Below are 15,058 nucleotides of genomic sequence, written 5' to 3' on the forward strand. Positions count from 1 at the left end.
TGAGACAGTGAAGTAATTGGTGGGCCAGAGATTCAACTGAGCCATCGTTACATGGGCACAATCTTTTAGCCTTTTCTTGCTTATTAAATCTGCCATGTAACAAGGCAGAAGGCATAACATTAAACCTGGCGAGCATTATGGCTCTCCTTTGAACAGGGTTTATTAAGCAATGCAGGTAGTGTGCCAAGTGGCCCCGTTCAAATGGGAGAGAAAAATACAGGGGGGAGCACGTTTTCTTGGCTGCGGTGATTAGGGTAGAGAACTCTCTATCCAATAGTTGACCTTTTAATTTCCTATAAGCTTCTGAATAGGACAAAGGGCAAAGTGAATCCACTGACAGTCTGATAGAGGCAATTTTTTCTTCAATTATGGAAAACCAGGGGTTGGAATGGGTGTCAGAGAGCAGACGGTGGACCAGGGAATTACAGTCCGAGAGAAAATGAATTCGCAGCCAGAATCTAAAAGTTCTCAGCCAAGCGGCTGATTCCAAGGAGTTTTGACCTAACTCCAGACAAAGGGCTGCATAGGGCACACAATTTGGGAGTCCAGTTATCTTGTGAAAAAAATTGGATTGAAGAGAATTCAAGGAGTGGTTAATACCTTGAATCCAAATTAGAACTCCATAAAGCAATCTCGAGGCGACTTTGGCATTGAAAAATTTGAGGGCAGGAGGGATAAAGGAGTGGCCACTGCTGTAAAAGAAACGTAGTAGTGCTGACATACTATTAGATGTAGCTAGGAGAGCGGCCTTCCTCTGGGTTGCCCATGAAAGGTTAAAGGAGAATAAGAGGCCAAGGTATTTATAGCACTTAATCTGTTCAATTTGGGTGCTTTTCAATGCCCATGTGAGCTTCTTAAAGCGCCTAGAGAAGACCAATACCTTGGTTTTTTTCATAATTAATTGTCAGTCTGTTGGATTCACAGTAATCCACACAGCGCTTCATTAAGCGTCTGAGGCTAACTCTGGATCGAGAGAGAAGGACAGCGTCATCTGCATAGAGCAGAATTGATACATGGGATGTACCCAGTTTTGGGGCATGGCTGTTCACTGCTGAGAGGGCAGAGGGGAGGTCGCTTAAGAAAAGATTGAAGAGAGTGGGGGCCAGGACGCAGCCCTGTTTGACCCCTTTGGTAATTGGAATACTGTCTGTCAAAAGGCCTTCGTGGGAACACTTGATCCGGCAACTGGTATTTGTGTGCAATTGCCTAATTAAGAACAAGAGTCTGGCATCAATGTTGAGGGCAGCCAGTTTTGTCCAGAGAAGTTCTCTTGGCACAGAGTCAAATGCAGCCTTTAAATCAATAAAGGCAGCGTAGAGTTTGTTATCTGCATTGATTGAATATTTACTGGCTAGGTGTAATAGCACCAAGGCGTGGTCCAGAGGTGATTTCCCCTTGCGAAAGCCTATTTGTTCAGCCCCCACTGCACCAGAGTGGGAAAGCCACAGCTGAAGTTTCTTCAGTAGCAATTTGGCATAAATCTTCCCTATCACTGAAAGGAGGCTGATGGGGCGAAAGTTGGCAGGTTCTGAGTGAAAGTCTGATATGTAGAAGCCCACTATTCAGTCTTTCTGTCTAAAGGGTGGTAAGGTGTAGAGTCACAAAGGAATACAATAGCTTTGAATTGTAAAATTGCAACACGGTTCTCTTGCACTTGCTTGTAGAAGCATGGTGGAAGTGTAATAAGAGATTCCATCCCACATTCTATTAGAGGATCTGTATTAAATCATTTTTAGGTCTTTGCCTGTGCAAAACTGATTAGTAACAGAGTTCTCCAGGACTGATCTTATTAGAGCTGATTTACAACTTTTAACTCTGATAATACAAAGAGTAGGAGACAGAGTTCAATTCTCTGAACTATCAACCAGCAAACCAGAGAGGACAACCTGTAGAAATTTTTATTATCTTTTACTGAAAAAAAAATCTTTTTCCTGAACAAGATAGAAAAAAAATATATAATCACAAAAAAAGTTAAGTCTACAATTCTATGAAGAGAAATTCTGAAATTATCGAAGTCCCTAGCATTGGCTGTTATGGGTTTTCTGGACTGTGTGGCTGTGGTCTAGTAGTTTTGGCTACTAACATTTCACCCACATCTGCAGAGGCACTTCATGGAAAAAGTCTTTCTGTGGCACAGTCCCTAGCATTGCTTAAAGATATTATAGCAAGTAATAGTTTTAGAAAGCAAATAAGGTTGCAAAAAGCAAATAAGCTTTTGCCTCAGTACTATTAGGGATTATCAAAAGCCCAAGTTACCCAAATATCTTACCTAGAAATCTCACCTATTCTTCATCTGAGACTTCCAGCCTCTGATTTGCTTATCAAAGGAGTGCATTTTAATAGAACAATGTAAATCTTATATTTCTCTAAATCTGATCTATTATAATTATGTGATTGTATCTAGATATCTGATTGGTTATAACCAAATATGAAATAATCAACATAAGTGCAAATAAGCCAATCAGCATGTGCATATCAGATGCATCTGATATAGCAAGATAAGAAGGCCAATCTCAACTCGTAGCCTTTATTAAAAATCAATCAATCTTACTTTTTTCTGTAACTCTTTCAACTAATTGTCCAAGATGAAGGTAGCTCTAACCAACAGAGTTCACTGACAGTTGAAAAGTGTATGAACTCTCAGTCAACTTGCAAGCACAGCAAGAAAAGAGTAGTGGTATCATAGCTACCACTACAGAAACTAGTCCGGGCCTCTAAACGGCAATGCAGGTACTGAGTGTTAGAAATACGACTCCATCTGTGAGAAAGTACTCCTTACTGTGCAACCCAAAAGGATGGTGAACCTGCATTGGGAGATGTGTGACCCCCCTCCATTAGGGCCATCGTCACCAGTGTCATGCAAATAGGCACAAATGGCAATACAGCGGCATTTACCTTGGCTTTGGGGTGCCATGTGGCTGTGTGGTGTCCAACGCAAGAGGTTCACCCATGGTTCCTCTACCAGAGGTAGCCATACTGACATGAAGAGATGAGTTCGGGGGGGGGGGGGTATTCCCCGAGATGTTTCAGCCTGGGAACATCACCTTCTGCAACGCCACTAAAAGTATGGTCTAATTCATTGCAGATGATGGAATTTCCTGGAAGAGAAAAGGATTTTCTCCTTCTCCCCCAGCGCCCATACCGCCAATTGCCTCTTTAGAGGTGGTGCTGCAGCACTGTCCCCAGCCACTGTTCTACTGCCCCACCTTTTGGATTCCACTGTAAGAGTCATGGGTAGTAGTTGGTGGCTACCCAGCTCATCACTGGCATCTTTGGGGAGCAAGGGGAAAGGCAGTATCTCGAAGTGGTGACTCGGGGTGGACACAAGGTTCTTCCCAAGTTCCAGGGGTTCATTCAGAAGGAATAGGAATGGACTTTCATTCATTCATAAGCCTAAGTGGTTTTGTTGGATCAAGGCTGCTAGTTGGAAGCCAATTGATTTCCATAGAGTTTATTTCCAGTGAAGGATTTAGAGTGAAATGATTACAATCAATAACTGCAGCACTGGTTTCTCCTGCTCTGATAATGAAATCTCATGATGGAACAGATAAGTGATGAAGTCTAAATGTGTAATCACAGAAAATATGAGTCATAATAACAGATATGTAGCCTTTTCTGCTTTTAAATGAAGGCATGAGCTAGACAATGTTTGACTTCGCTGGGGTAAAAGTCCTTTAAATCTTTTATATCTAAGTTGGTTGTATTGAGTTGTGAACAGAAGGGCAGTGTCTTTTTTTCCCAGAGTACTGCATGATGTCTAACAATTGCAATTTTGTGACTCATTTCAAAGTAGCACATAGCACAAACCATGAAAAGTATGTTAAGTCTGAACTTGCTAATAGATCCAAACAGAAATGTAAAGCTTCTATACCTGAACATCCTAATCTTCAAAGCATTCCTTTGTTGCAATATATTTTCTTCTTTGATATGCTATGTATTACACGCTCAGTTCTATACTCTGGATGATCTTAAATCAGCCATTTCACTTGCCATCTAAACACAAAGTAACAATGTTTGTTCTTGGACTGCCAATAGTTTATTGATCCATTCATTTATTCCTGGCACTAATACTGAAAATGAGGAATGAGTGTGCTTTTACCATGTGAATAGCAAACCTCGTTTACCAATGGACGTTTCGAAAACTTTGGGATATCTCTCAGGCTCTTGACATGGTGAATATTATCATATATCTGGAACATGAGATGAAATCGTAAGATATAAAAGAATAGAAAAGATCTCTGTGAGAACGAAGTCATTTTTGTTGAACACCTCCCTAAAAACAGCTAATGAAAAGTATTGTGCAAACAAAGAGATTAAATTGGTCTTGTAAATTCAGTGATGCATTTTTGATATAAGATGCCAATGCATTGTTCCAGTGCTTTATTTTGTGTAAATTCCACAGTTTATAACACTTCTAAGAGTAGACCTAGCCAATATCTGATTTATTCTGTAGGGATTGGACTAGCTCACTGTAATTTCCTCTCTTGTTGCTTTCATTTCTATTTGAGGGGCTTTAGTTCTTGAAAATCAGTAAACTTGCACATAGAAAATGAGGAGGATGGTGGATTCTTTTAAAATTGTTGGCCTTGCATAGAAAAAATGATGATTGCATTAAATCCATGCACTATGGTTTGCGGTCCTTTCTTATGCCAGGTCCTACTAAGACTGTAAATGCATAGCCTGTAAATAGCGATGGTATATTAATCAATCAATTAATTAATTAGCAATGGTATATTAATTAATTAATAAAGTAATTAATAAAACATACTGATGTTTTATTAATTCATATAGCGTGGTGTCATGGTTAAGAGCATTGGTCTCTAGAGAACCATGTTTGATTCCCCGTTCCCCCACATAAGTAGCAGACTCTTACCTAGTGAATAGGATTTGTTTCCCTACTCCTACACATGAAGCCTGCTCAGGCTAGTCTCAGTTCTTCAGAACTCTCTCAGCACCACCTATCTCACAAGGTGTTTTTTGTGGGGAGAGGAAGGGAAGAAGCTTGTAAGCCACCTTGAGACTCATATAGGAGAGAAAGGCAGGGTTCAAATCCAAACTCTTCTTCTACAACATTTAACTGGATAGAAATTACTTCCATAGATATACTGTTAATAATGTATTTATTGGACTGAATTATTTTATGTTTGCTTTGTGTTGATTGGTTTTACTGTACATTGCCCAGAGCCCTTCAGGGGTGGGCGGTCGATTAAATGTAATAATAATAATAATAATAATAATAATAATAATAATAATAATAATAATAATAATATATTATTCCTTCTGTATAAACAGTTCTAAACAGAATTACATCTTTCTTGTTACACTCAAGCCAGTTAGCTTAGAAGGGTGTAACTCTGGCAAAGATTGCACTACTACCAGTAGTAAATTTGACTTTTCTTCTCATTGCTATAGCTTCAGCTTATGTGTAACCACAGCAACAAGGAAGTATAGGAAAGGGAAGGTATTTCACAATTCACTAGTGAAAAACTGATCCTACCAAAATGAGATGGCTATGATACAGAGAAAGTTAGGCATAGTTTCTGAAATCTTTGAGACTTGTCTGTTTTAAATCCTACTAATTCCATTAATACTGAAACATAGTTCACTTAATTCTTATTTCATCAAATACCATTGCTGTAATTATTACCACCCTAAGCCTTGAAGATAATATGAGGTGCAGACCAAGTCAATAATAGTCAGCCTCTTGACCAGTAGCAGTTTTCCTTAAATAATACTTACTGAATAATAAAAATTACTCTGCAAAGCCTGAAGATATTTCACATACAAATTTCAAAACCAGCTGCTTAAAATATAAATGGCACTTAACTGTTTTGCAAATTGAGTCCTCTTTGTCTGCGCAGAATCATTAAAGCTGGACTTGTTATTGCATTCAACAATAATAGAGGATTAAGCTGAAAGGCATTTAAGATTATACCATTTCACTACTTTAAACCTTAGACAGGCAGTAACTGAGTAGTTGCAATTTAGATAGCTACTTTTTTGTTTCTGTGAGTAGTGTGTCTCTAATTCTCCTCCCGCTCCCTCTTAAATTGTTGCAGAAATTGAAGCAACCTGAAGAAACAAAGGAGGATCCAGAGAAGAGGCTATCTAAAATTTCCCTGGAGTCTCTCAATAAATTTAACCGCAGCAGCAGCATTTTATTGGAAAAAGAGAAGAACAGTCTGAACAAGGTTGAAGGACAAAAAGAAGAAAATGAGATAAAAGAAGGTTCTCTAAATAGTTCTGACCGGCATGGTATAGACCACTTGGAATCTTTGAGTGATTCTTTATACGACAGCTTCTCATCCTGTGCCAGCCAAGGCTCGAATGATGTATAAAGACTCTCCACTATGAGCTTTGAGTTTAGCACTTAAGGAATGGAAGAACCTATTGGATAAGCAAGCATCTGTGACAATATTCGAACATTAATTGCTAAGACTCACAATAGGATGTATTCTTATAGAGCAATAACGAAAAGAGAGCCCTAACTGAAAGACTGAAAGTTCAACATGGACAATGCAGTGGTTACCTTTTTATTAAACAAAGTCTTAACTTTGCACTTTTATGAATACTTGTACAGAAGTTGTAAAAAGTACAGTGATGGAAAAATTATATTTGTAGAAAAACATGACAGCAATAAATACAACATTGGTGCCATGCTATTGAAATGACAAGTTACTAACTTTATCGATGTTAATATTAACAAAGTTAGTGATTTCTTTTTGTAAAATAATCATTTATAAACCTTCTAGTCTTACAACTGTATGCAGAAAAACTGCTTTAACACAAACTTGAGCTTGCCAAATTGTCTATAATGAATCTTCTGGAACTATATTGTACAACATACAGTTTATATATATATGTAAGTGCAATTTTGAAAGCAAGTTTCTTTATGGACCCATGTATTTCTGTTAATATAACTTGGACAAAACTTCCAAGCTAAATCGTTTCCCATTTATCTACCATGAATATGTGTTATGTTAATTTTCTTTTGATCTGATTCCATTTGAACTCTGTTAGTCTGGGAAACATAGAATATAATGCAATTTAGATTTGTAATTCACACTTTAAAAATTAAAAAAGGTTGGTGCTAGCAAACAAATTTGTGGACTTTTTTTCTACAAAGACTGTTTATATGTAAGGGAAAAGTCTATTTCAAAGACGGAGTGTATTTTTTCTAGATGTGGAGTATTTATATCAACTTTTGTACAGCAATCTGTAAACTAGCTATATTTGGGAAACTTCCAGCCCCCTTTGCAATATATGCAGTACATTTTTTTTGTTTGTCTGATATTGTATTATCAGTGTTACTTTGTTATTACTTTTGTGCAATGTTACATTTCATGTTTTAAATAATGCTGTTGAGGTGGAATTTCATTGTCCCTGAATTTTATGTACTTCCTTTTGGAATTTGTTTCTGAATAAAAGTCATATCACATCTGGCTATCGAAAACTGAAATATATACACGTCAATAAATATTCAGTAAAGAGGGAAGAGGTTCATTTGGGTTAAACCTGGTAACATTATTGTGAAGGGCTTAGTTCATGTGAAATACAAGGAAATATGCATGGATCTGTATAAAATACAAAGCACTAGCTGGAAATAAATCTTGCAGTATTTCTGTAGAAAGGAAAGCAGAAATATGGAAAATGTATATATGTGAGATAATTCTCAAGCTGGTTCCCTTCTCCAATGGAGTAGCCTTGTATACATCATGAATTATATGTGGACAGATAGGATACAAATCTGTCAAATGAATGTGCTACATGGCAACTAAAAAGTAATTTCATCTTAATTCAAAGCTCTTGCTGGCTCTGTGAGACAAGATGAAAAGTGATGAAAAGCCAAGAGTGCAGCTTCTTGAGAGAGGAGGCTGAAGAAACTCATCAAGGGGGTGGGGCAGAGCTGTAATGGAACAGCCTGAGAGACCCAGAGCAGGTTATTGAGGGAAAGGCAGGCCTTCTGCAATCATCTGAAATCCTCAAGAAAAGACTGGAGCCCAGAATCCCTGTCAAATCACATTGCTACAGGCCCTGTATTATCTTCATTGTGTGTATTATCTTATCTTTCCATATCCTCTTCTTCTTAAGACTGGACTTTTTTTGTCACTAAATCATAAAATCTGAGGAAGAACAGCCGTTACTAGCTGTGCCCCTTTTTGAGAAGCCTACAAAGAGAAGGGGCTCCCTATCTCGACGCTCAGCTCTCTGCGCCGGGGTCCTTCTCTGCAGAAGGAGCGGGCCACCTGGCAGAAGCCAAGCCACCATCGCCTCCTCGGACGGATTATATCTCGAGGGGTCCCCACCTCTTTCTTCAGGGTGCATTTCCAATTCCAGCCTCTGTTAGCCGGTTCGCTTTGCTTGGCTCATTTTCTCAAGCTGTGCTGGCTGCAACAAGGGTTTTAACGGGCTACGTAGACGAAGTTACTCTTTTTTAAAAAAACGCGGCGGGGGGGATGGTGATCTGGGGCTGGGGAAAACCACGAGACTCTTTCTACTTCCCCACTCCCCGCGTCACGAACTAGCCAGGGCAGAAGGAAAGCGGCTCTCTCCCACGCAACGCAAACTCTGCAGTCACAACCCGACTGCGCACTCAGAGCCTCTCCCCGTTGTGACTTCTTTTCCCTCGCGCGCCTGCCTCCCGCCAAGAGAGCGCAGGGAAAGAGCGCACGGGGCGCATGCGAGGACGGAGGCTGCCAGTCTTTCTACATCCCGAGGGAGGGCCGCAGTCATCCCTTCCCGTCTTTGCTGCTGAGCCAGTGGAGCTCACTGGGCGGCGAGCGGTTACCGGCCCGTTTGGCCATGTGCACGAGGACAATGCTCGATTAATAGACGGACACCTGGTTGTTATGGGATTTTGACAATACACAGACCGGCACCTGTTTTAAAGCAGACTTTAAAAAAAGCTAACGCCCACCGCTCTCCAATATACAAAAACCGGAGGGAATACAACCCAGAAAGCCACGTCTGCTCCGACTTTCTCTACCAAGGCAGGCAAATGGGGTTCAGAGTCACCAAGGCTGAGGAACAAGCCAGATCCTGCGGGCCCCCTCCCCTCCTTTAGGGCTGAGCCTGTCCCTGTGTCCCTTCACCAAGCAAGACCAAGACTGGCAGACTAGCCAGTGGGTATCTCTATCGCTTGCCATCTTTGGGAAGAACAGCTAGAAGAGTGGGGGCTTTTCAGCACAGAAAGAAAACAGGAGTCCAAAACAAACTGTGTGCCAGCTTCAGCTGTTCAGATGCAGGGGAAGTATAGCAGTGGTGGGATCCAAAAATCTTAATAACAGGTTCCAGTGGTGGTGGGATTCAAACAGTGGCATAGCACCAATGGGGCTATTGGGCAGGGAGGTTGCTTTAGTAACCCCTTCTCGGCACTCAGAAAAAAATAGTAACCACTTCTAGAGAAGTGGTGAGAACTGGTTGGATCCCACCTCTAAAGTATAGCATAGCGTAGGGGTTAAAATGTCAGACTAGGACCTAGGATGGTGTGAATTCCCACTCTTCCATGGAAGCTCGCTGGGTGACCTTAGACCAGTCACACTCTCAGTCTAGCATACCTCACAGAGATGTTGTGAGGATAAAATGGAGGAGAGGGGAGCAATGCAAGACACTGTGGATCCCCGTTGGGAGAAAGGTGGGATGTAAATAAAGTAAATAAGAGTGATGTTCTCAACAGACTCACAGCTTTCCAAGTCCATGGTTGGAAAGGTTCAGGGTTGTCCTATATATCGCCTGCAGTTTTAACCTGTTTGGCTAACAGCCGCTCCCATCCCTCTGCCACAAGTCAAATTTCCACTTGTGCTGGGCTCTAGTTCAGCAAAGCTGTTCCTCCAAATACTGCCCAAAGCTGCCTCCAGGGCAGACATCAGTAAAACCCCACCCCTGGAGACTGAATTCTCTCTCCTGTCTAGGCTGAACCTCTGTAATACACAGTAGCAATGGTAGACCATGCAGTAGTTTGAACACACCCTTTAGAAATTATTCCCCAAATAGTACAGTTCCCTACCTTAGACTTTACTGTTTTGTGCAGTTTTTTAAAAATATGTCATTATTAAATATTTATTTTTTTAAAAAAATATCATGATTAAATATGTTGTGTCTATTTAAGGACCAGGGATGACCACACCTTTTTTTGGGATCTGACCATTAGGAACAGAAACCATCGCCCCATCAACTCAAATGTATGTGAAGCAACAAGGCATTCAAAAACCAGGCTACCAGAACCCTGTTAGCATGCTGAACTGTTAGAATACTGAAAAATAAGGTTTCCTATGGTGTCTCTATCATAATCCCTTGAGATTGCATCTCCTGGGGAGGGAGGGGGGGGCGGCAGCTGCGGCTGGTGCTTCGCTCCCAATAGAGAGTCTCTTTTGTAATGCTCCTACCGTTCGCAACATGATGCTAAGGGCTATTATCACATTGAGAACAGATGAGGAAACGGTGCCGGTGCTGTGATGAGACCTTTAAACTACTTGCAAAGCTAAGTGTTCCCAGTTCTTTCCAACCGATTCCAGGGCTAGATTGAGAGCAAGACGCCAAGAGGGTCTGGGCCTCACAGACACCTGCAACAGAGGAGAGAGCTATACGGAGGACAACAGCCTACCTTTTCTAAGGGGCAAGGACACCACGCCAGGGAGAGGGGAGAAGAAAAAGAGAGGGAATGCAGCTACCCTGGAACTGTACTCCAGAACTGCTTGCCCCAAAGGATGGTAGGGACAGGCTCAACAACCAGCAGATAGGAATGCCAGCCTCCAGGTGGGACCTGGGGATCTCCCCGAATTACAGCTCATCTCCAGGCTCCAGAGATCAATTCTCCTGAAGAAAATGGATGCTTTGGAGGGTGGATTCTGCAGCAGTGTTTCCCCCTTAGGTCCCTGTCCTGCCAGGGTTCCAAACCCTACTCTCCAGGCGTTTCCCCAACCTTGGTGTGGCACCCCTACCCCCACTGGTTGCCAGGGGCACCTGGCAACTTTCGACTAATTAATACTCCCCTTTTGCTCAGAATAGATAACTTCCACCCTCATTCCACTGTGCATTGTGCAGGAACATGCAGGGGATTCACTAGCAAGCCCCCTCAGTTGCAAAGTATCTGGTGATGCTTGACTACTGTAATCCAAAGTGACACTGACTGTTTGCCTACAGTTCCAGGTGGGACTGGGAAAACAAGTCCTAGAGGGAAGCTTTCTTCTTAAAGCCCCACACTTCATTTTACTGGCGGGATAGGAGGCTGTGGATTCCACACACCATATTTATAGCCAGTTGCAAAGGGAGTTCCCAAAGGGAAAATGAGTTCCTTTACAACTCGTTACAAATATGCTGGGCGCAATAAATTGAGAGCAGCCCTGCCCCTAACACAGAGGCAAGCGTTTCCCGCCTCCTACCCACAACCACCGCCAGTCTTAAACATGAAGTCTCGACGGAAGCTTTCCTAACCCGGCCAGCGGCCTCGCTGTCAGAAGCATCTGGCTCAGGGAAGCTTCTCCGCGACACAGCGGGTCGTTTTTCAGCAGCCGGGGGGGGGGGCTGGGGGGCGTGGGGGGGGCGTGGGGGGGAAGAAGACACAACTCTTTGCTGTCCCCGTCCAGGAGGCGACACTCCTTCTCATTCCGTGCAAAAGAGTAGCGGGCTGTTAAGATTGCCCGGGCGCGATTAGCTCCTGCCGCAACCAAGACGATAGTCCTCAGGAATCCACCAGATCCTTGGTTTTATTGGGTGTCCCTCCCGTGGAATCCACGAGGCAAGGTGTCAAAAAGCCAACTGAGCAGGAGCAGCAGCAGCGTCCCCTGGCAGAAGCACGACTGGCCCGGGAGGGGCTCCCTCTTGCCTTCGCCTCGCAGCAAGGATGGATAAACTTTCTCCCTCCCCACTACAAGGAAGCAGGAGGGGGGTCACGTGGCGCCAGGGAAGGGGAGGGGGCTGTTAGGTAGGGTCCTCTCCCCCCCTCCTTTCCTTGGCTCTCTTTTTCTTGGTTCGGCGTCCTCTGCTGTAGTTTCAGTCCACTCCGGCGAGGCTGGCGGGAGCTGGATCAGAGAGCGAGGCAGCCGGACCGGGGCGGCGATGCGGGCTCGGGCGTCGCCTGCTGCTGCTGCCCTCGGAGCTCCTCTCCGCAGCGGCCGCAGCGCCAGTCTGACGAGGCAGAGCTCCGCGTCGCCCGGCTGCTGCTGCTGCCCCCGCCGCCCTCTCTGAGCAGCCTCCGCGCCCGCTACTTCCGACGGCTCCAAGAGGATGTGGCGCTTCGCCGTGGCGACAACTTTCTGGGGATTGTTGGTGGCGCCAGGTAAGCGGCGGGCGCGAAGTCCCCTCAGCCCCCCTCCCCCTTCCCCGGGCAGGAACCTGCAGCGGCTGCTGGGGGCGCCATCTCTGCAGCCCCGAGTTCCGATCCCGGGAGGAAGCGCGGGGGCATGTTGAGAAAGCTGCAGGTCAGCGGCCAGTGCCGCCTCTCCCGAGTCTGAGTTTGACAGGGGCCGGGACGTGTTGCATCCGTCCCTCCGCGCGCAAAGAAACTGAAAGCCGCCTCGCTTTCCTCTGCTGGGGCGCTCTGGTAGTTCTCACTGGCTAATAGCCACCTAACCGGCCGCCCCCGCCCCCAGCAGAGAGCCCCCGTTTTCCCTTGCAAGCTACCCTGAATGCGGTTCCTTCAGCAGCCACGCCGGAGCAAAAGACCCCCTCCCCTTGCCAGATATTTCGAGGAGGGGGCCGGTTCTCCTAGCGCACAAGACCCTTCAAATGCCACGGCCTCCCACCCCCCACCCCGCACCCCGCCCCATAGCGAGCGATGGGACAGAGTTCGCAGCTCCCGTGAGTTTCTTCGCCTGGGTTTCACTCTCCTGCTTGCAGCCCGTTGACTAAACTCGCCTATGCAACCCTTCCCGCCCTGAGCAGAATGGAGGAGCAACTCAGCTACCTGGAGGAAACTCCTCCGAGAGGAGCGAGCCAGCTAAAGCACAACCTGACGCTTCTCTTCAGCAAAAAAAAAAAAAAAGCCGCTAAACTGTCTTCTTCCAACAGCCTGACGGGAACCGAGCTGTTTTGGGAGAAACTTTAAAACCTTGGATTCCACCCCACCCCCTTTTTTTGGGGGGGGGGGGGTGGCTGGCTGAGAAATAGTCGCTGTTCCCCCGCAGCCCGGCAAAGACTGGGCGAGGATTTGCGACTCAGCGCCGCTCCTGCGGACTCCATCTGGGGCGACCTCGTCGGGCTTCGCCTTTGGCTTTCAGAAGGACCTCGTTTACATGATAAAAAAGGGAATGCTCCGGCGCTGTAATTGCGCGTGGCAAAATAGTAATTAAATCATTTGCAATTAATTAGGAGTTAAGTAAACCCTTCGGCGCAGAGAGGCTCTGAAGCGCATCTATTAGGAGGGCTCTTTCCCTCCCAGACATCGTTTTGTTTGCTTTTTAAAAGCCTGCAGCTTTTAACGAACTCCAGAGACAGAGAGCTGCGAGGACGAGGCAGTGACAAAACAGATCAATTTTGTTACTGTCCGCTGTTGAGCATCCTGCCCCCTGCCGGATGCAGTTTTAGCTTATTCGGGCAGAAGGGTTGGAAAACTTCAGAACAGGAACAACAAATGGTTTTCCTTTTTTTTTTTTTTTAGTTCTAATCCTGCTGCTGATTATAATTATGATCCTTCTCGAAAGAGGCTGTGGCAAATAGAAGAGTTTACAAATAGAAAACAGAAATCTGAAAAAAAAGCACACTGTTCACCATAAATATGTTTCCTCAGAAGTAGGTCCTCTTGAGTATATGGAATTCATTTCCCAAGGTGGTTAAGATTTTACTCTTATGTCTGAGTAAACACACAAGTCCCATTAAACTGAAGGAGGTTTATAACCACAAATCCTGTATCCAGGATTTCAGTCCTTTAAGATTGCATAACACATACACTGAATAGCGTTTTCTCTGTTCTAGGATTTGCTCTGCAAATACAGTGTTACCAGTGCGAGGAATTTCAGCTAAATAATGATTGCTCAGCTCCAGAATTCATAGTAAATTGCACTGTGAATGTCCAAGACGTGTGTCAGAAGGAAGTAATGGAACAAAGTTCAGGTATGGGAAATTTTTAGTAATTCTGCCTCATTATACTTGCTTGCATGCTTTTCTTCTCATCTAGCCTGCTGGATAATTCAAGTATATCTTTATAATTTTATTAATTGTATTTAAGTACATTTCATCTATACTACATATAGAAATGGTAGCTTCATTCTTAAATTGAAGATCCTGAAGTTTACACAGAAGTTACAACTATAAAAGTATCAGTTTTCAAGGAAATGTTAATGAAAGTCATTGATTTTAAGGGAAAATAAACACAAAGGCTTACCTTGAGTCATTAAAAGCAGCTAGACAAATGTGGTATAATCACCTTAACTATACTGAAAGTTAAAAGGTCTGTCTTAAAACTTGTGTATGAGTTGGTAAGACATTGTAGAACAGGTATACTCATTTATTTATTTATTTATTTATTTTAAATGGTGCACTACAAATTAGCCATTAATTCCCAAAAGCAACTGACAGTAAAATAAAACATTCTTGCTATAGCTGAACCTTACAGACTTGAAACATAAATGCCCAACAGCATGTAAAAACTCATTCAGAAGTAGGTCTGATGTACTACTCCTGAATGAGTAGAATTATTGCTACACATTTAAGTTAATTTAAAAGTTAAAAAAACATACAACCAGGATCCATAGCAGATGGAATATGTATATAATGTCCTTGGCTCCCAGGTATTTCTTTTAAATATAACATTCATGATCAGCAAATGATGCCAATCACTTGTAAATACCTGGCACTGCAGTATTCCTGAAATTATATCTGGCCTTTAAACTCTCAGAGGTCAAAGGATAGTAAACAAAACCAATACTACACTTTGAGAATACTTTGATTATTGACCTTAGAGAAAAATACCTTTTGTGGAAGGGCAGGATATATTTGCCAAGGAAATCAACAAGTTCTCATGGCTGTTGCTGTGGCAATGTTTCAGTATGCATATGCAACAGCACCAGTGCGTGTGTCATCATGGAAGATAGGATTATTCAATTCATAAGTTTCAGAGCAT

At 43.4% G+C, this 15,058-nt stretch overlaps 2 protein-coding genes across 5 annotated transcripts in view; both read left to right on the forward strand.

Moving 5' to 3' along the window:
* The window catches only part of NCKAP5 (NCK associated protein 5), a 718,925-nt gene extending 711,481 nt beyond the window's left edge, over positions 1 to 7,444 (forward strand). For 3 of the 4 annotated variants that reach the window (XM_048483947.1, XM_048483948.1, XM_048483951.1), the window contains one exon: positions 6,060 to 7,444. In XM_048483947.1, the coding sequence (XP_048339904.1) occupies positions 6,060 to 6,338 (279 nt within the window). In that variant the 3' untranslated portion in view covers positions 6,339 to 7,444. The remainder of the gene's footprint in view (positions 1 to 6,059) is intronic. The other variant, XM_048483949.1, reaches the window with a different exon arrangement.
* Positions 7,445 to 11,658: 4,214 nt separating this feature from the next.
* Positions 11,659 to 15,058, forward strand: part of LYPD1 (LY6/PLAUR domain containing 1) — a 34,751-nt gene continuing 31,351 nt past the window's right edge. Inside the window, exons 1-2 of the mRNA XM_048485719.1 lie at positions 11,659 to 12,277; positions 13,912 to 14,049. Of these exons, the coding sequence (XP_048341676.1) occupies positions 12,226 to 12,277; positions 13,912 to 14,049 (190 nt within the window). The 5' untranslated portion in view covers positions 11,659 to 12,225. The remainder of the gene's footprint in view (positions 12,278 to 13,911; positions 14,050 to 15,058) is intronic.

The sequence above is a fragment of the Sphaerodactylus townsendi genome, linkage group LG02 (genome assembly GCF_021028975.2).
Source record: "Sphaerodactylus townsendi isolate TG3544 linkage group LG02, MPM_Stown_v2.3, whole genome shotgun sequence".
Lineage (NCBI taxonomy): Eukaryota > Metazoa > Chordata > Lepidosauria > Squamata > Sphaerodactylidae > Sphaerodactylus > Sphaerodactylus townsendi.